At 38.9% G+C, this 21,151-nt stretch overlaps 2 protein-coding genes and 1 long non-coding RNA gene across 3 annotated transcripts in view; 2 read left to right on the forward strand and 1 right to left on the reverse strand.

Annotated features, from left to right (window-relative positions):
• LOC121903260 (NLR family CARD domain-containing protein 3-like) overlaps nt 1-21,151 on the forward strand; it is a 116,414-nt gene that overhangs the window by 74,933 nt on the left and 20,330 nt on the right. The gene's annotated exons all lie outside the window — the stretch shown is intronic.
• On the forward strand, nt 8,832-17,936 carry LOC121903402 (NLR family CARD domain-containing protein 3-like). Its single transcript, XM_042420402.1, has 4 exons — nt 8,832-9,040; nt 11,450-11,583; nt 14,353-14,647; nt 16,075-17,936. The coding sequence occupies exons 2-4, from the start codon at nt 11,500-11,502 to the stop codon at nt 17,874-17,876; spliced, it is 2,181 nt and encodes a 726-aa protein (XP_042276336.1). The 5' UTR covers nt 8,832-9,040; nt 11,450-11,499; the 3' UTR covers nt 17,877-17,936.
• On the reverse strand, nt 13,013-14,434 carry LOC121903939. Its single transcript, XR_006098145.1, has 3 exons — nt 14,346-14,434; nt 14,038-14,160; nt 13,013-13,921 (listed from the first exon to the last, which is right to left on the reverse strand). It is a non-coding gene; the product is annotated as an uncharacterized LOC121903939 (long non-coding RNA).

Consider the following 21,151-nt stretch of genomic DNA (forward strand, 5'->3'; position numbering starts at 1 on the left):
TCTATTGTTTATTCACACACAGTTTAGCGCAGGGTCAGTTTCTCATTTCTACAACCTTCACACAACTCAACTTTGAATGAAAAGTCACATTTTGATATAAATCATCAACATTAATAGTTATATTTGGAAAATGTGCTTTGGACAAAAAGCAAGTGTTTTCTTCTCCAGGAAGAAAACAGTGAAACACGTGTGTCGGTTAACTTTCTGCACACAAAGTGAATACAGACGTCCGTTTGTCTTCTTCTGCTGTGACCATCAGCGGGTCAGAGGTCAGAGGTCAGATCAGGTATGTGACGAGGAGCTGAGAGAGGAAACCAAGAAGAAAGTCAAAAGCTCACAGCTCAACATCCAAACACAGACTGCACACAGAGCTGCAAGCATGGAGGAGAAACCATCACATCTACAGATCCAGGTACAGTTCTCCACTTTACTTTATCACAGAAAAACTCTCATTTTTCTCTTTTTCACTTCATTTGAAAGATGAAGAAAACATCTGGACTCCTGCTGTCAAACTTCATCCAAACTAACAGCTGTTTTCTATTTCCATCATGCTGAACATGCAGGTTTGGAAAAACTAAATCTTTCTCCAAATGTCACCAAACAAGACTTTTACAGTCCGTTAAGAAACTCTTATTATCAGAAATAAACGTGTCTGATTTTACAGTCCTGAACATTTTCACGTTGGAAAATCAAACTTTATTTGTGTCGCAGCTTTACAATCCACATTTATGTTGAAATCTGAACCGTATATTTGCTTCTTTATTTCAGGGATTTTTGTTTATTTGCTGCTTTTATGTTGTTCTTTTAATATCTGGATGTCTCTGCTTCTGATTGGACATTTATCTCCAATCAAAAAGACAAATCACATCTGTTTCTGCTCTTATAATAATAATAATAATAATGATAATAATGATAATAATGTCTTTAAATGGTAAATGTATAACTGTTTCATGGCAGTCTTCTACATTTTGCAGAACATATTTTTACTGTGTGAGTGTTTGAAACATTGGAAATGATCTGAAGACGTAATTTGGACTGGTTTTTTTTTCATTGATTTATTTCTATTGTTACTGTTATCAAAATGATAATTACACGGAACACAGTGATAACGGTAAATGAAAATCAATCAATGACTACAGGAGTAAATATTGACATGTTTACCATAAGATGGTGTTTGTTTGCCGGCGGTCATGAAGCCTCTATACCTGTCCGCGGAGGGCCGAACCCACGAGAGGAGCCACGAGCCAAAGGACCCTATTGGCTCTCTCTGCCTCGCTGTCTGGCTGCAGGTTTCTGCTCAGATTCTCCCTCTTGCAGGACGGACCATGACAACAAGGAACAAACCGTTTCTGATTCATGGATCCATTAGTTTTATTGATCATACAAGTGTCGAGTCTATGAAATGTTAGAAAGTCATGAAAAAGGCCGTCAGTCGTTCTCAGAGTCGACAGTTATGTTTATTTAGTCTGAGTAAAGTCCAGAAGAGATTCAACCGACACCAGAGGTGGAAGAAGTACTCAGATCCTTTACTTCACTACACAATACTGCATGTACAAATACTCCATTACAAGTAAAAGTCCTGCATTAAAACCCTCCTACAGTAAAAGTATTCATTCATTAATTACTGCGATACTTTAACTACATCAAGCTCATAATACTTATGTACTTTTACTGCAATACTTTAACTACATCAAGCTCATAATACTTATGTACTTTTACTGCAATACTTTAACTACATCAAGCTCATAATACTTATGTACTTTTACTGCAATACTTTAACTACATCAAGCTCATAATACTTATGTACTTTTACTGCAGGAGGGTTTTTCATGCAGGACTTTTAATAATGAGACCAAACTCGTTATAATCTTTAAAACATTTTCATTATAATCCAAATCTGTAGATATATTCTGTACATGTTTATCAATATTTGTCGTTCATAATAAATATGAATACAAAGTTTTATCTTCTTTATTATAATTAATAGTTGTAGAGATATTTCAGTCTGGACCGACACTGAATAAACTTTTGTTAAAAAATATATTTTTATTTGTGTTAGAAGGTTTGAATGTCTGTTATGTAACTACGTGACGTCTTTTATGTTTTATTTTAGGTTTTTTTGTCTTTTTTCATCTTGTTTTTTTGACTTTTTCTGAAAGTTAAAATGTTTTTTTTGAATAAATGAGAATCATTAGTGATGCTGCAGATGATTTTCTATGAAGATTGTATTTAGCATTAAATAGACAGTTGTTACATCAGATATATGATCAACGAGGGAATTTCATTTCAAGATGTTTTTAACTTCAGGATTCTTTACTACAAGACTGAAGCAATGATGTGCAGGGTTCACATGTTGACATTTTGTCCAGCAGATGGCAGCAGCAGCTCTATAAATTAAGGTCCTGCTGTTTTTATGACTTCATAGACTGTAAGAATGACTTCAGCTCCTTATTTAGACTGTTGCCTGTTGTAGCTTTAGGTGATGTGGGTGAAATGAGTATTTAGTCGTCTCTACATATTATTTTTGTCATTCTTGTCTCTGTAGGTCTGTGATAGCGTACCGGGACACCAGGCAACACTTCTCCTTGACAGACCAGCTAGTCAGAGGCAGCTCGCTGCAGGGGCAGGTTTGAACAGTACGACGGGGCGTTTCCTGAAGATGCACTGAGCAACGGCACGAAGGCCGATCCGACGCTCGATGGAAGCGAGCTGAAGACAGCTGAGTCTCATCATCAAAGCCTGTCGTGGTGCTGTGGACCTTTTCATCTCCACACCCATGACCTATGACCACGGTGGAAGCTGAGAGCTGCTTCTCAACCTTGAAGAGGATTCAAACCTTTCTCAGAAACACCCGGGAGAGGCTGAATGCATATTTGGTCGTACCGTCAGTGGAAAAGAGACTCGGCCGTCCGACTTGAGCCAGAAAGTCATTGAGAAGAACAAACTTTATGTTCAAGAAGTGTTCAGGCAACATTACAGTGTTGTGTTGTTTTTAGATTTGTTTACTTTTTCTTTTCTTTTTTTGCTGAGCCATGAAGTGCTGCTTCAGTTTGTCCCCCCATATTTCTATCACCAGCTGCCACTGTATGGAATTCAACACACGAGCCGATCAATAACACTGATGTTCGTACTGTAATGTACAGAACACAAAAATAACTCCACCAGAGATCGGCTGACGGTTTATTGGTCGACAAGTGAGGCTGCTTTCAGTCTTCATGGATCTTTGATTAGCAAACTCCTGATGTGTTTTTAAAGGAAATATCTTTTTAATGACTGTCAGCTCTTAAATTTATATCTTTGTTGTCTTCATCGTTTTTGTTCCTGTTGGTTCGGTTAATATCGTTTTATTATATTGTTATCATACGTTTTATTTATTATTTACATTTTTATTGTTGGTCTAACATTGAAATGAAGTTGAAATAATGCAGAAATGTCCTCACTACGACGGTTTAAGGCTAAAATGAAATATAAGCCGATACACACAAAAGAAAAGATATTTAAGATTTGAAAGTGTCTCTGAATATAAAAGATGAAGTCCCAAACTCTAGGTAGTGACACGTTCAGAAAAACATCTATATGTAGTATTATTGATTTGCAAACATGGAGGGTTTAAATGTTGCAAAGAGAAAATGCAGTCAGCTGTTACACTGGCGCCCCCCGGAGGCCATAATGTCCATTACACACCAGTAAACTTTAATGGGTCAGAAATGGTCTTCTGCCATGTTACCAGCTCAACACAAGTTGCTGACAAAACTCCAAACAAACTCCACATTAGTAGAAAATGTTTAATTAATTAACGAGCTGTTCTACTGAATCATTCAACCAACTGCACTGAAGCTTTAATACGATTCACTGTTTTCATTGTGGAGTAACAGCGTCTGATGTCCTGCTGCCATCTGGTGGCAGAAAACTGAACTGCAGCCTGCAAATATTCAAATAGAATAAAACTTTATTGACAGTAAATTCCTTTCACATAATGTGAGATTAAAAAAAAATCTTATTTTTTCACCTTTTATTGAGAGTTTTGTTATTTATTATGTTAATTCCTGTCAGGTTTAATATATAAATAAAATTTCTTTCATTTAAAGAAACAAGAGAAAGTGAGAAAACAAATTTAACATGTGAGGAAGATGATTTTACATTTTTATTAAAAATAAAAAAGAACAGAAAGAGGCTATGTTCTGTTTATTTATTTTACTTTATAAAAATATTTGTGTTATTTTATTTCTGTTTGTTTTACTCTTTAATCTATTTTTTACATTCTTATTATCAAAAACTTTTTTTTGACCAAAAAGAGAAGAAAACTATAAAAACATGTTATTTGTGTTTAATCAGGAGGAGAAAAAGTACAATATGTTTATAAAAATAAATAAAATAAAATAAAAGTGGAGAATAATTAAACGTTTACACACAAATAAACATGTTTTTCTCTTTTTGTCAACAGAAAATCTCTAATTTTAATATCTCAAATTTAGATTTATTTCAGTTTTGAAGACTTTTATTAAACAATAAATGTGTAAATATAGTGGAGACAAATAAAAAGATCAAATAGTGATTTAAAAAAGCTGCAGCAGTTTAAAATGTGTCTCAGCTCTGCTTGTAGTTCCTGCTTGTGTCCACCAGGTGGCGCCATTTGAGCAGAAACAGCAGCTGACAGATGAAACTCACTCAGTGGACTTTGTTACTGTTTGAAGGTTCTTATGTGTTTTATTTCACATCGTTTCATATCAATAAACTAACATCTACAGTTGTTCTAATATAAATAATGTCAGGAACTACAGGACACAAACACACACTGTTGTTTCTTTGCTTTTTATCAACATTTAATAATCGATCAAGCTGTTTGATTATGTGGCTCCTCTTGTTTCGCTCTTTGTTCTCTTTGTTTATCAAACATTTCAATAAAGTTCTGAGAAAAAACAACAGCGAGTGACGTCATCACGTTTCTGACAGGATCGATCACAACGTGTCAGTAAGTTGTGACGGATCGATCGATCGATCGATCGGCTTCAGCGACTCCTGGATGAGTTCTGACCTCAGATCAGATGTGTTTCATGTTCCTGCAGATCAGGAAATGTTGATAATAAATCTATAAAACACACATTAGTGCTAAAATAATGCAGTAAATGTGTCATAATGTCAGTTTGAATATCTTATATATACTTATACTAATCTGTGTTCATTAAACTGACAGCATGCAGTTTATCTTTTCACCAGCAGAGGGTGCCAAAGCTTCATCAATGAAGAGTAATACTCCACCTTTAATGCACATATTAGACACATTCGAACTGTACTGATCAATAATCAATCATTATTCCTGCAGTTATGATAAGTGAGTCACATGTGATAAAAATAAAGATAAAGATGTGTTCAGGCTCCTCAATGATCCTGTTAAAAGTCACTTTGATCACAGTCTGATTCTTCTGAGCTGACTGACTGCAAGGACTACAACTACCCATGATGCCCTGCTCACTGAATCAGCCAATAGCAGGCCTCCAAAGGTAACGTGTCAGCGCTGAGGTCATCAGTGCGCAGACTCAGAGCTGTTTCACAACAACACTGCTGCTGTTTCCTGTTAAATATCAGACTGGAATTATTACATGAAAAATATCAACTGGTAAAAAGTCTGAACTGTAAATAAATGAGAAACAGCTTCAGCTTCTTTTGAACTTTCATCCTGTAAAATTCTTCCTTGTTGTTTTCTGCTAATTTCAACCTGAAACTAGTTAATAATATGATGCCAAACTTCAGCCCTTCCTTTAAAGATACTATTTAAGAAAATGACTCTTATTCAATTGTTTTATGGAAACATTTCACATCCTCAAGTGTAAATTTACTAACAAAAAACAATATTTGCTGTAATTATAAAGCAGATGGAACATTATATAAACACTATCTCAACCTTCTTAAAGAAGAAACCCGTCAAAAGCATTAAAATCTGTAATATTGATCTTTATCTACATTCATCTCCTTTCTAACTGATGACTTGATTTATTTTGGCTCTTTTTTCTTTCTTTTTTAACTTGTTAGATTCTCCTTGTGACTGGTTTTCTGGATTCATGTTTCACATTTGAGGCTCAGATCTACAATTGTAGGACCAAGAACTTGAAACTTGTCACCAGCTGCTTTTGTCTTTGCTGTGAGCAGTTTGACTAAAGAATGATGTTTGTTTTTAGAGGCTCAAAGAAGGAAGTTGGATCCGCTGGAAATGCTGTTTCATCTGGACTCTAAGATTTCAATCTCAGGTCTCATTATTATTATTATTGTCAGGTCTCAGCTGCTCAGAACTCAAACACTTCCAGAAATGACATCAATAACCAGCAGATGTCATATTGTTGGAACTTTTTTCATGTTTCATTGGTCAAATAATGATTGTTCCAACATGCTCATGAAGACTTAAAGCTTGGTGATGTTTGATCTTTTTCTGAGGGTCAACAAATCCCATGAAAAGACCAAAACCAAGAATGAATGAGTTGTGCTGCTCAGTATTGTGTGTGTAGCTGAAGCCTCATATATCTTATTCCTCTGTTGTTGTCCAGAAACTATTAAAAACACAGCAATGAGCCACAGTGTTGCACTGGGTGACATGTTCCTTCATTCCAGTGAAAATGGCCTCTGTAGTTCATGTTGAGTCACCGTCCTGCTGCTGTAAATACTCACTAGAGCACCAAATCCACATCTGGAAGTTACGGCAGCGTGTTGCTGCCACCATGACAAAAAAACTGCTCAGTTTCTCCACATAAGCAGAAAACTTTCTCCTCTTTTTCATCCTGTTTCTAGCTGTCTGTCATTATTCATAACATGAGGTCCAGTTGTAGTTTTGACTAATAATTTCATAATGAATCATTTCTTCATGAGCTCTTTTTGAACAGCAGAGGAGACATCAGCACATAAAGATAACACACATCACTTGCAGAACCAGTTGTTTTTCTCATCATAACCAGTAACTTTCTTCTTCTAATGAAAAGCTTTTCTCTCGTATCCACAAACTCAGCAAATATTTCTTTCTCATGGTGGCAGCGATACACTCCCATAGAAAATAGTCCCAAACTAATCCCATATATATTCCTGTTTGAATAACATTTGCTTCAAACTACAAAACCCTGTTGTTTTAGGAAATCATTCAGCTTTTTTAAAACATTTTCAGTGGGAACAAATGGGATAGGAGGTCGGGTAGGGAGGTTGTAAAGTATTGAAGTATTCAGAAATGCTTCACCATGGAAACGCTCCGCCATGGAAACGCTCCACCATTTTGTTGTCTCTACTTACTGGGAGAGTCTGTCAGGTCCAGGAGTCACAGAGTGACAGTAAAATCTCTTTCTATTGTGACTTCTACTCTCTTGGTTACAGCTGAGCCAGAAGCAGGATGATGTTGGAACGTCAACACAAGGCGATATAAAGCCTCAGCCTTTGATAGTGGACATAAAGAGTCAGACTGCGCTGTGAGCTCCCTGTTTGCAAAGTAACGGCCTGAAGATCAATCATGTGTGAGGAAATAATCAACAGAATAAAAATACGTTCAATTCTTATTCAACATGACAGAAATGAGTCCAGTTCAGTCAGTTGGTTGATTTTTCACCAATGTTCTTCTAGTAGAGCTGCTCAGCAGAACAAGTTGAACTGTGGGACTCATTCTTCTGCTCTAACTGTGCCTGCAAGTGCACAGCGATGCAGCAGCAAAACACTTCCTGTAAAGGTTGGAGACAGCGGGTCGCCACTCAGCTTTTTACTGTGAAATGAAATGATGATGATTACAAATCAGAAAAGATGCATAAACAACAGTCACAGCAACGTTATTGTGAGAGTGAATTAGTAAGGTTAGGTTACTGGATTCACTAAAGTATTAAATAGCTGTCTAATAAGTCACATTGTTAATGGCAGGAGGAAAACTGCTATTGGCTGATTCAGTGCTTGAGGGAGAGGATTGTGGGTGTTGCGGCAGTTTAGCTCTTGCACTTGACTTCAATGAGGAAAGAGACACTGTGGATATAGTGTTGTCAGACTGTCTTTAATGCTCAGAGCGGCTCACTCACACCGATACAGACATACGAGCTGCTGTAGAGGAGTGAGCCCCGAACAGTGGAGCCAAAACTTCTTCATGTGTTTCTCACCAACCTCCACTCTATGCAGCAGTAACAGGAAGTGGTCACTGAACCCTGCAGAGCAGCACGTCTGCAGACTTAACATCTATCCTCTTCTCTGTCGACACCCACAAACCTGAACCCTGCAGATGTGCTGCTCTGCAGGGTTCAGTGACCACTTCCTGTTACTGCTGGCCGATCACAGCCCCTGCAGGTTAGTAGACGTGTTTCAGTAACAGCCAGCAGGTTTCAGGTTTGTGGGTGTCGACAGAGAAGAGGATAGATGTTAATTAATTTTTGGCTGATTTTCTTGCTTGAAATGATCAAATTTCACTAGTTCAAAGAATATTTAGTAGCGTTTCCAGTAGGGAACATGTTTCAGTAACAGGAAGTGGTCACTGACAGTAGACAGTTTACAGAAAGGTCAAAGGTCAGGAGGTTTCTCTGCACTGTGGGAAAAGAGGACGTTGAGGTGAACGGAGCCGAAGAGTCACAGAGTTCAGACAGACGGATTTAGAGAAGCAGTTACAGACAAACGTTCACTTCTTTATCATCTTTTTATTGGTTTTACTCAGGCAGAGGAAGTTCAGGAGGACAACATCAATAAATAAATAAATAAATATCATCTGAGCTGTTTTTCAACTAAAATGAGAAGCGACGAGAAGAAGATGTTGTAGAATAATAAAAGTTCAGCAGTTACAGGAAGCAGCAGTTCCTGTTACTGCTGGCCAATCACAGCCCTGCAGGTTATTAGACGTGTTTCAGTAACAGGAAGTGGTCACTGAACCCTGCAGAGCAGCAGAGACAGAGAAGATAGTGATGATCACCTCCAACCAATCAGGAGCATCTGTATGAAGACATATAAGTGTTTAGTTTCAGGGTGATGATTGATCCTTTCATCAGCTGTGATCGTCGACAGATCATCGCTCTCAACCTGCAGCAGAGTCTCTACTTCCTGTGTGAGTGTTTTTCTTACAGTCGACTGTGTTAAGTTCAGTTTATTTGATTTATTTATTGGAGCTGCAACATACAATTATGCACAGGCAGCAGTTCACTGTATTTAGTGTTTGTAGAGAAACGCTCATTTACAACAGCTGTCCACAGGAGGCTTTTTACAAAGTTAAAAAGATAGAAAATCAAACTCCAGGTGTGTCTATACAGGGGTGTTAGGTGTGAGAGCAGTGTTGTTTCTCTTTCAGCCATGATTTAACACCTCTGTTGAAAACATTAACATTGTGTTGCATTTTCAGCTCCATAGTTTTGCTCCTTTAACAGAAAAGACTGATTGTCCAGATGAGGTTTTGTGCAATGTGACAGTTAGTGTTTGTTGAGGCTCGTGTGCTGACTCTGCTGGAGTGCTGCTGTCTTCTAACAAACTGTGTGAGGAAGTAGCTGCTAACCGACCAATCAGAGCTCAAACAGCAGTCAAACTATATTTATACTAAACTTATATTGATATACATGTTTATATGTGGGGATTTCACAGAGCTTCAGTTACAAATGAGAGAATCAAAGTAAATACAGTTGTCATTTCAGTTTGAGCCTCTTTAGTTTGTTGTTTTGAGGCGTTTCTATTTGTTAACATTGGTCTGTGCATCCATCTCACACTGAAGGGTTACTCACACATCCACAGAGTCAGAAGAATAGTTTGACTCTACTCGTCTCTCCAAGCAGACATGAATAATCCTCCTTTTACACAGCAAGAATGCATCTTACAAAGGAAAATCCTTCTGTCCAACAAACAAATATATCATCCAAACAACTGTTGTTGTTGCAGCTGAAATATCAGCTTGTCTAGTTGGGAGAGAAAGGAAACTAAATACCAGAGACGACTGCCTTTAATAAATCACTAAAGCTTATGCATACGGGCTCCCTGAGCTCTGCAGCAAGAGAGGAGCACATTAAACAGATCACACAGACACTTTAGACTTTCAGCCTCCACCCAACACAACCATCAACACAAGCAGCTCACGTGCAATCACACTTCTCTATCTGCACTGTTTCCTGGTGGATAATCAATAACAACTCCATATATGGTGTCATGTCTGTCTTGTGCAGCTTCCTGTTCTTGCATTCAGTTCCTCTTTCCAACCATCATTTCTTTAGAATCACTTCATGTAAACATTTCTATTCTTTCCTAACAGATGAGAAACTCATTTCATCTACACGAGACAAAGTGCACGATCTTTACTTAAAACAGAACAATGTGCTTCAAGCATATAAAAGGTCATAGATAAGGTCAAGAGTGTAAATTGATCAGTTGAATACACTTCTACACTGGATCAATCATCAGAGTATTAATACAATAATAGAGTCATTTCTCCTCTAATATCAGTTTTTCTTCCTCACTGGAATCCAAATATTCCAAAAGGTCCAAATTAAGGGTCAAAAAGCTGCATGGAGCCAAACTAACAGCAGGACGACCTGCTTCCTTCACTAACTGCTGACTCATCAGCTTTTTACATCTGACTTCTGCACTGCAAAAAAGGAAATTCAAGAAAGTTCTAATATCTTATTTTAGGATGATTAAACCTTATTGTGTCTCCTCAAAGACAAATACTCCTGTCAGGCAGCATCTGCACTGCAGGTTATTAGACTTGTTTCAAGGTAACTGCTCTTCATTTGTCTTAGTAAGGTATTCAGTCTATTTTCAGCTCCAGCTGACAAGAAACAAGTCTGAAAAGTGGATTCAAAGTGTTTAAGACGCCACAACTCATAAACTCATAAACTGAGGCAACTTTACAGACAAATAATCTGGTTTCAAGCATCTTTAACTTGAATTTCTGACAGTTCATTTCTAATATGAAGCCAAACAGGCTTAAATCTGATTTTAAAACTAGTTTTAAGGTTAGATCATGTTTGATAGCGGCTAGATTTTTATGCTCGTTTCAAGAAAACTTCTTAAGTCATTTTTGGCAGATTTTCTTGTTGAAATGATCAAATTTCACTAGTTCACAGAATATTTAGTAGCGTTTCCAGTAGGGGAGTTTTTGCAGTGTAGATTCTAACGCTAGGAGGTGACTTTACCAGTAATGACCCAGTAACACCCACAGTATACTGGAAACATCAGCAACTAACAGCAAACAATTCACAATTAGTCAACAATGATCTGAATATAGAATCATTCATTTACAGCAATAATACAGAACATTATGATGACATTTGGCTCTTACAACAGTCTTCAGTCCATGAAGGCAGCAGACAGTTTACAGAAAGGTCAAAGGTCAGGAGGTTTCTCTGCACTGTGGGAAAAGAGGACGTTGAGGTGAACGGAGCCGAAGAGTCACAGAGTTCAGACAGACGGATTTAGAGAAGCAGTTACAGACAAACGTTCACTTCTTTATCATCTTTTTATTGGTTTTACTCAGGCAGAGGAAGTTCAGGAGGACAACATCAATAAATAAATAACAAGTGTGTAATGGAGGAGGAAAACAAGAACCAGACAACTAGACCACCGGACTCATCCACCGACACCGAGGACCTGAACACCACCGACATACAGGTCAGTGTGCTCCAATCTATCAATAAACAACTGGATGGTGCTTCCACCAGGAGATTAACCTCACTGTCCTGAGCTCCACACCTTTCACACAACTTTCTATTAAGATGTTGCTTTAACTCATGGGTGTAGATTTGGGTGAGGAAGGTGTTGCTGGATTGTCCCAACCAATATTTTTACTGATCTCTAACAATCCAGCTGTTTTAACTGCACGTAATATTAACAGTAAGATCTCTGCAGAGTTGACAGGTTTGTGTGTTTTCTGCAACAAGAGTGATATTATGATAAAGAGTGAAAGAGCAGGATATGGAGGATACTGGACCTGATGATCTGGCAACCCTCAACTTCAAGCTGTACACATTGACTAACAGCAGCAGCAGCAGCATTAGTGGAGTCAGTGAGGTGGAGAATCTGAAGCAGTTAGTGTTTATAGTTTAAATGTTCCAAACGTCACAGAATCGAAACGACTTTACTGGACAAAACTAAGATCATTTGATATTATATTTAATTTCAGGCGTTAGGTGTTGTTTGCTAATTTGTGATTGTTGCTCAGACATGTTGTTTAATTAAAAGAAGGAGTGAAAGGAGGACAGAATCTCAGGTGAGGTTTGAAAACCTACAGCAGCGAGTTACAGAGCAGCACATTACCTACAGGTTTCTACACATTTATTGTGACAGTCTATGATATGTTCATTTTAAATGTTAGTTTTGGTCTCAGATTTATAGTGAAGTAGTCAATCAATAAAATAAAATGTAAAGATCAGAGAAAACATCATGACACAGTCCAGTTTCAGGTCAGTCAGTAAATGCATATTGAGTAAAGTAAACATTTAGCAGAGTCAGGCTCTCTATGTATGTGTGAACATGTTTCTATGAAAGAGAAAAGAGTGATAGAGAGCAAGTACACACACACAATTATTTACACCGTCCAACATCAAATGTCCCTACCAGAGTTAAACCAAACCTACGCCCTCGCTTTAACTACTGTTATAAATGATCATGTGATGTTTCCAACTAGTTTGATGGTGTAAAAGTAGAACTTCTTACCTTTCTGACCATATATCGTTTTAATCATTTACTTTAGATTTGTCTTTACCAGAGTCAGATAAAAGACGCCATCACTGGTCTTTTAGCAGCTCTCTCTTCACGCTCTAAACACTACGCACTGCTGATTTTACAGGACTTTCAGGTTGTTCCTGAGTCTACAAAGTCTACATCAATTATAACAAAACATCTGTCCTTCACAATAACATAACAAGCTTCAACAACTCCAAATAATGCAGTTAAGGCTCCTTAATTTCCATTTTGCTGCGTTACCACCACCTGCTGGATGCTTTGTTAAATTCTCTTCTAAGTTCCAACACTTACAAAATACCATCTGATGCATTAAATTCAGCAATTATACACACACATATATATACTGTATGTACATATATCTTACAAGTAATTCACACCAAGCAGAGTATTCATAGCACAACTATAAACAGAAGAGTTCATTATTTAAAATTAAATATTTTAGATCAAAGACGAATGGTAGGAAAAGATTTATTCACATAATATATTTTTAATGAGACAAGAAAAAAGATTAACCATCGAGACACCAATAAGACATTAAATAATCATGGTCTAGCTCCTCCTCTCAACCCACACAGATGTTATGAAACCATTTGTGGCAGTTGTTATTGTCCTACAGAAAACATGCTGTAGTTCTTCAAGAACCAATGACGTCACTGGTTCCTGGAAGAACAACAGATTTTGAAGCTGCATCTCAGAGACACAGAACATTAAAAACAACTGTTTTTCACACTACATCCCTAATTCAGATAGATGGAGATATGGTTGAAAATCAGTAAAGTGGTCTTTTAAGACACCTTCAAGCAGGTAGCCCTGTTGTAATGAAGACGCAAATCCCAGCAGCACTGGGCTGATGCACCGAGTCAAACCAAGCCAGCACATGTATATGGAAAAGGCCTACTGGAGTGCAGGCTGAGATGCATGGTGAAGGCTAGCATGCTGGTAGCTAGCATGCTGGTGGTTAGCTGACTGAGGTGCAGGCTGGGATTCATGAGTGTTAATAAAGTCCTCTGCCCACCCAGGTAGCAATTTCTTCAACCAAGACTTTGAAGACGCTGCCCGGTGTGCCAATGATAAGGCTGCCTCTCTGTCCTCACTACTGGAGGCCTATTTCCAGTCATTTCAAAGACACAAAAGGTTATAAGTTATCTCACATAGTTTTTGAGAAAACAATCCATCCGCTGGGTCCATTATTGTTTGAATTGTTCTGTCATGATGGAGTGAAGGCAGGTGGACCCAAGTGCAAGAGACGGCAGGCAGACAGGATCTGAAGCACAGATATTTATTGAAACTTAACAACTGTAGCTCAGGAACAGGCAGAATGAACAGACTATTCAACAAAGACTGAACTGAAAACTGGACTTAAATACAGATAGAACTAACCAGGGAACAGGGAACAGGTGACTAGGCAGGAGAACAGGAAGGGAGCCGATTGGCTGGGAGAACAAATGGAACAGGGCAGGGCTGATGAGGCTGATGCAGGACAGGTGTGGAGGGAAAAGCAGGCTGGGGTGGAGTACAGGAACACAGGAGGGACACACAGAGCAAACAGACAACCAAAACCCAGAAAACACAATGAGACCAGACAGGACTGTGACAGGACATAATAATAATATTGATCAGTACTTCAGTGTTGGTTATCCTGAAAATTAACTGTTTAATTGTTAATCAAATACAAATTTTTGTCATACCTTTCAGATCTTAGCAGGACAAAAGATGGCAACACCTCCAGAGGTTGTCTTGGAGTGTTTGGAGGATTTGGGATCTGAAGACTTTGAAAAATTCAAGTGGTACCTGTATCAGCGGGGGGTCTTTGAAGGCTTCAAAGCAATCCCAAAGAGTCGACTGGAGAAAGCAAACAGAACTGAAACAGTGGATCAGATGTTCGAGAACTACTGTATTAACACTATTGAAGTGACCAGAATGGTTTTGGGGAAGATCAGTCAGAAGGATCTATTGGAACGTTTGTCAAACACCATCTCAGATCCTTCAGGTAAGTCATGGAAAGATTAAAAATGTGATGTTACAAAGATATTTAGAAGTGCTCAGTCAACAGTCGGTGGACTTGTTTTAGATTCTTCAAGGTGTTTCTTCTCTCATCCAAAAGTCTTCTTTAGTTCTGACTGACTGGTGGGAAGTCACAGGTGTTTAACCTCTGCAGGGATGTTTACACCTTAAAGCTGTGTTCAGACACAATGCAAAGCTAATTTTCACCTTGTGTTACTAGCACAAGTTTTACTGTTGGATCATTTGTGTTTATTTGACCCAACAACCAAAATACCAACTGTACATTAGCTGTTAGCCAGCTAGCAACACACCAACCGTGTCTTTGGGAGTGTGCCTCTTTGTGTTTGTGTTTAGTTCAGCCTCTGACTGAACTCAGAACTCAGCAGGAACTCTGGTTCTTTCTATTATTTCCCTCCAGTTTCTCTAGTTTTTCTCTCTCCTCTCTGTACGTTCATGAAGTACATTCATAAAGCCCAGCGATACGCGTTGCGTGAAAAATTCACTTTGTGTTCTGTCTGAACTCACCATTATTAAGCCACATGTGGGTCATTATTCCATCTGCCTGTCAGTCCTTAGAGTCCCATGAGTCCAGGTGTGAATGGTTCTTAAGGCTTCAGTGTGCTCCAGCTGAAGCACTTGTTGGATAGTCAGAGCTCCTCTAGAGGCCAAAGTCCAACAATTTGTGTTGGATTGCTCCAAAACCAACAATCACATCCACTTTACACCCTGATTGGTCAACTGTGTGGAGTTGTGACAGTAGGCAGAGTATACTGTATACTGAAACTAACTTCCCTGCAATGTTTGTCTAAACTCATGTCCTGTATTATTAATTCCTGCATTAAACCAGCTGTTGCATTCCTTCCTCTGAGAGAACCTGAACTTGTATTAAATATCATTTAGGTTCAGCAGCTCATCCTCAAAGTGAGGGGAGAACAGTGGAAACACAAGCAGAACCAGTAACAATGGATACACGTTGAGTTCCTGTAGTGGAAACAGCATATGTTACCTCTGAATACTCACATGAAAAGTGACAGAAGTAGCTGTGCAATGAATTTTAAAAAGGAAGCCTGAGAGAGAAGTTTCTCTCCTCCACAAACCTGAGCAATCACTGTGTAAAGTCGGAGTGAATGTTGGATCATTAGGTTCAGAACAATCCAACAAAAGCTCCAATGTTGGAAACGTGCGGGGTGACAAGAGTTTCAACACTGTTCAACAATTCAACAAGCAGTTCTGATTAAACAGACCCTCTGCTTGTTGAATATTATTAAATGCTCTTTCTATAATACTGTGAAATGCCAGATGAGGACATGAAACTCCAATGACCTGAACAGATACCAAACATACAGGAAAATACTTTTATGATTAATATTTTCTATCACATCTTCTCATTTCTGTCAATTGTTGTTTCTTCAGAGATTCTTATTGTGTGCCAGTGCAAACTGAAGTCTAGCCTGAAGAAGAGGTTCCAGTGTGTGTTTGAGGGGATTGCTAAAGCAGGAAACCAAACCCTTCTGAATCAGATCTACACAGAGCTCTACATCACAGAGGGAGGGACTGCAGAAGTCAATGATGAACATGAGGTCAGACAGATTGAAACAGCATCCAGGAAACCAGACAGACCAGAAACAACAATCAGACAAGAAGAAATCTTTAAACCCTCACCTGGAAGAGATGAACCAATCAGAACAGTGATGACAGTGGGAGTGGCTGGGATTGGGAAAACAGTCTTAACACAGAAGTTCACTCTGGACTGGGCTGAAGACAAAGCCAACCAGGACATACACTTCACATTTCCATTCACTTTCAGAGAGCTGAATATGCTGAAAGAGAAAAAGTACAGCTTGGTGGAACTTGTTCATCACTTCTTTACTGAAACCAAAGAAGCAGGAATCTGCAGGTTTGAAGAGTTCCAGGTTGTGTTCATCTTTGACGGTCTGGATGAGTGTCGACTTCCTCTGGACTTTGCCAACACTAAGATCCTGACTGATGTTACAGAGTCCACCTCAGTGGATGTGCTGCTGACAAACCTCATCAGGGGGAAACTGCTTCCCTCTGCTCGCCTCTGGATAACCACACGACCTGCAGCAGCCAATCAGATCCTTCCTGAGTGTGTTGGCATGTTGACAGAGGTCAGAGGGTTCACTGATCCACAGAAGGAGGAGTACTTCAGGAAGAGATTCAGAGATGAGAAGCAGGCCAGAACAATCATCTCCCACATCAAGACATCAAGAAGCCTCCACATCATGTGCCACATCCCAGTCTTCTGCTGGATCACTGCTACAGTTCTGGAGCATGTGTTGAAAAACAGAGGGGGAGGACAGCTGCCCAAGACCATGACTGAGATGTACCTCCGCCTTGTAGTGCTTCAGTCCAAACTGAAGAATGTCAAGTATGATGGAGGAGCAGAAAAAGATCCACACTGGAAACCAGAGAGCAGGAAGATGATTGAGTCTCTGGGGAAACTGGCTTTTGAGCAGCTGCAGAAAGGCAACCTGATCTTCTATGAATCAGACCTGACAGAGTGTGGCATCGATATCAGAGAAGCCTCAGTGTGCTCAGGAGTGTTCACACAGGTCTTTAAAGAGGAAGACTGTGGGATGTTTGAAGAAACAGTGTTCTGCTTCATCCATCTGAGTGTTCAAGAGTTTCTGGCTGCTCTTCATGTCCATCTGACATTCATGAACTCTGGAGTCAATCTGCTGGCAGAAGAAAAAAAAACACCCTGGTGGTCTAAAATAAGAAAAGATAAATCAACACATTTCTACCAGAGTGCTGTGGACGTGGCCTTACAGAGTCCAAATGGACACCTGGACTTGTTCCTCCGCTTCCTCCTGGGTCTGTCACTGCAGACCAATCAGACTCTCCTAAGAGGTCTGCTGACACAGACAGGAAGTAGCTCACAGACCAATCAGGAAACAGTCAAGTACATCAAGAAGAAGATCAGTAAGAATCTGTCTGCAGAGAGAAGCATCAATCTGTTCCACTGTCTGAATGAACTGAAGGATCGTTCTCTAGTGGAGGAGATCCAACAGTACCTGAGATCAGGACGTCTCTCCACAGATAAACTGTCTCCTGCTCAGTGGTCAGCTCTGGTCTTCATCTTACTGTCATCAGAAAAAGATCTGGACGTGTTTGACCTGAAGAAATACTCTGCTTCAGAGGAGGCTCTTCTGAGGCTGCTGCCAGTGATCAAAGCCTCCAACAAAGCTCTGTAAGTACACAGATAGTTGGATTTATTTATCATGATATAAATGTGGGTTAGGGTTAACACTAACAGGACAGAAAAATAAAGAATTTCTAACTTTTTTTCTTTTTATTGTCTCTCCAGGCTGACTGACTGTAACCTCTCAGAGAGAAGCTGTGCAGCTCTGTCCTCAGTTCTCAGCTCCCAGTCCTCTAGTCTGAGAGAGCTTGATCTTATTAATAATAACCTGCAGGTTTCAGGACTGAAGCAGCTGTCTGCTGGACTGGAGAGTGTACACTGTACACTGGAAAATCTCAGGTCAGATCAAGTCACAGTTTGTCTTTGAGATATTTTTCTAAACTATAAGGTTCAGCCTCTCTAATGTCAGGATTTCTGATTGGCAGAAGTTTTCCACTAGGATTTTATTTTTCACAGGAAAGAAAATGTTTGAATTTTCTAGTTTATCTTTCTTTGATTCAGCTTCATATACTTTACAGCACACATATATGAACTCTGGCTGAGATAGAGAAACTGATCTTTGCTTTGATGTCACGCGATTTACATCATTACATGTCTGTTTATCACAGATTTTGTCATATTTAACTGTCAGGTCTCCAAGATGTTTAGAATAGAACAGCAAAGATTTTAACCAGAGCTGAGAAAAGAATTTATATCCAGCATCACCAACGAGTCCAGAATCAGTATTTTAACAAAGATCATTTATCTTTTTGTTCATTACTGTCTCTCCAGGCTGAGTGGCTGTAACCTCTCAGAGAGAAGCTGCGCAGTTCTGTCCTCAGTTCTCAGCTCCCAGTCCTGTAGTCTGAGAGAGCTTGACCTCAGTAACAACAACCTGCAGGATTCAGGACTGAAGCAGCTGTCTGCTGGACTGGAGAGTCCACACTGTACACTGGAAACTCTCAGGTCAGGATTCATCAACCTGTTCATCTGATGAACATTTAAAATCTGAATGATATTAGAGGATAAACATTAAACCTGTGCAGGATTGTCTCTGCTGATATGATTTGTCAAACCAGTTTTTATGACATTTCAGCAGTAGAGAATTACTTTTCATGCAGATTATATTGTTTTCTTTTATTTATGTTGTTGATTTTTTTAATACCACAGATGATTTTACAGGTTTTTGGTAACACTTCATTTTACAGCTCTGAAAACTTCATGGTAATTAGGTGATAATTACCAAGTAACTTATTTCAAATTTCTTTGAAATCAGCCTACAAATTATCCCAACATTTACCTTGAATTTCATGGTAATTTCATGGTAAGTATGTGAGTTGTTGCAGCTTAATTTCCAACTAGTTTCTGTCTAACTTCTGCAGGTCAGTAAAATGAAGTAAATTTTTAAACCATTTACATTCTGACCAATTTATTTATAATTTTAGCAGATCAGTCCAACTTTGTACTAAATTTCCTAAATGTCTTTTTTTTTAATTGTAGGCACCATAAATTACTAATTACAGAGAAATAAACTTCATAATCAGGAATCAAGTTACTAATTGCCCATTTTAAAAGTCTCATTCCTTGCCTGATTATTGAGGCCTGATAATAATGTCTTCACACCACTCAACAAGTTAAATGTCACTTTTTATATTTTGTGACAATACATCAACAAATAAATTAAAGAAGAAGTAACTTTTTCAATGTTTCTGACACAAAAACACAGCAGTTGTGTTGTATTACTTTTTTACACCTTAAATAACACTCTGATGTCTTTAAAAAGGCATCAATTTACCAATGTTCCCTAAACTACTCACATGCAGTACATACTGGCCATAACCTAATGTTGCAACTGTTAAACAGTGGATAAATTGTTTTGAGTATCACTGTAGGAGCCATTTATGTTGATTGTTGGCATGCCATTTGTTTAGTTATAACTTGCAGTATTATTTTGGACACTGGGTGGCGGTCATTAGATGCACAGGGTTGTATATCTAGGGGCATAGGTGACAGGGAAAGCCAGGCACAGGCAGGTGGAGCACATACAGTTCTTACCAGATCGGGAACAGACGCACACTACAGCTGGCAGGACAGAAACCCGGTATGTTCATGACATGTACAAAGACTTCAATAAAACAACAAACTAAATGGCAGCCAACGGACTGGAAAATCTGTTCTTGAGTCTGTGTAAGATCACTCCTAACTTAACCTACCTGTGTAGTAATGGTAAACTGGAAAAACAGGAAAAGAAAGGACATCAAAAAATGAAAATTGCCATTACACCTAAGTAAGAACTTGCTCTTCGAGTGAAATTGGAGCTCGTGATTCATTCAGACGGACTGAGCATTGTCTCGCGGAACAACAAAGAGGACGCCGCCATTACCAAACCAGGTGGACATCTTCGTCACCTGTGCTTACCTGATGGTGATTGAAAACCACAAACTGAGTGAGTACATGCAAGCATTAAGCTTTATTGGAGAAGCTATATGCAAAGCTGTATTGGAAGACGGCTATTATAATGGAGTTGGTGGACTGAAGACTGAAAGCTACGATTGCACATCGATCAGCTGTTTGAAACATTGTGCCGGCAGCATACGGCTTTCATCAACAAGTCTTAAAGGGACAGTGAACAAATATGTCTGCTGTTAAGTCTGATGCTCAGTCACAAGATGACGATGTTGAAAAGGAAAAAAGAGTTATCAAACACACTGCCAAAGGCTTGGAATTGTTCATTGCAAATTGTCAGAAGACAAGAAACAGGAAATGTAAACAAGCTAACAAGTTGATGGAAATGCTGAAAGAGCTCATGAAATCAAAGGAAAATGCAAGAGAAGTACAATCTAATTTGTTTCAATTAATCAAGCTCTGTGATGAAGCCAAGGAAAACCATGAATCACTGGTGAATTTACCACTGCCTGAAGATGAACTTGAAAAGCAAAATCAGTGGTTTCAACGAAAAATTGAAATCTTTAAAGGGTTTATACAAGATGTAAAGGTGTGGTTACCTGAGGCTGGACAGAAAATTGCACACTCCATTGCTGAAAGTGTCATACTACGAAGTGTAGTAAATTCAGATGACATTGGACCTGATGACAGCGTTTCAAATGCCTCAAAACCTAAATCAAAGCACAAATCCAGTTCTTCATCACGTGCATCTTCAACATCCTCTGCTTGCATTAAAGCTCAGGCAGAAAAGGCTGCTCTCATGGAACGTGTTGCTGCCCTGAAGAAAAAACATGAGCTTGAGGCATAAGAAGAACAATCGAAAAGAAAGAAAGAGCAACTGGAACTAGAAACTGAACTGGCAGCAACCAATGCAAAAATCAACATACTTGAGGCCTTGGGATC

Source organism: Thunnus maccoyii, chromosome 1, assembly GCF_910596095.1.
Source record: "Thunnus maccoyii chromosome 1, fThuMac1.1, whole genome shotgun sequence".
NCBI lineage: Eukaryota > Metazoa > Chordata > Actinopteri > Scombriformes > Scombridae > Thunnus > Thunnus maccoyii.

Coding starts and splice junctions, on each gene's coding strand:
- LOC121903402 (XM_042420402.1), top strand. CDS start 11,500: ATGGAGGAGGAAAACAAGAACCAGACAACTAGACCACCGGACTCATCC. Junction 11,584..14,352: donor TGAACACCACCGACATACAG/GTCAGTGTGCTC, acceptor CATACCTTTCAG/ATCTTAGCAGGACAAAAGAT. Junction 14,648..16,074: donor CACCATCTCAGATCCTTCAG/GTAAGTCATGGA, acceptor TTGTTTCTTCAG/AGATTCTTATTGTGTGCCAG.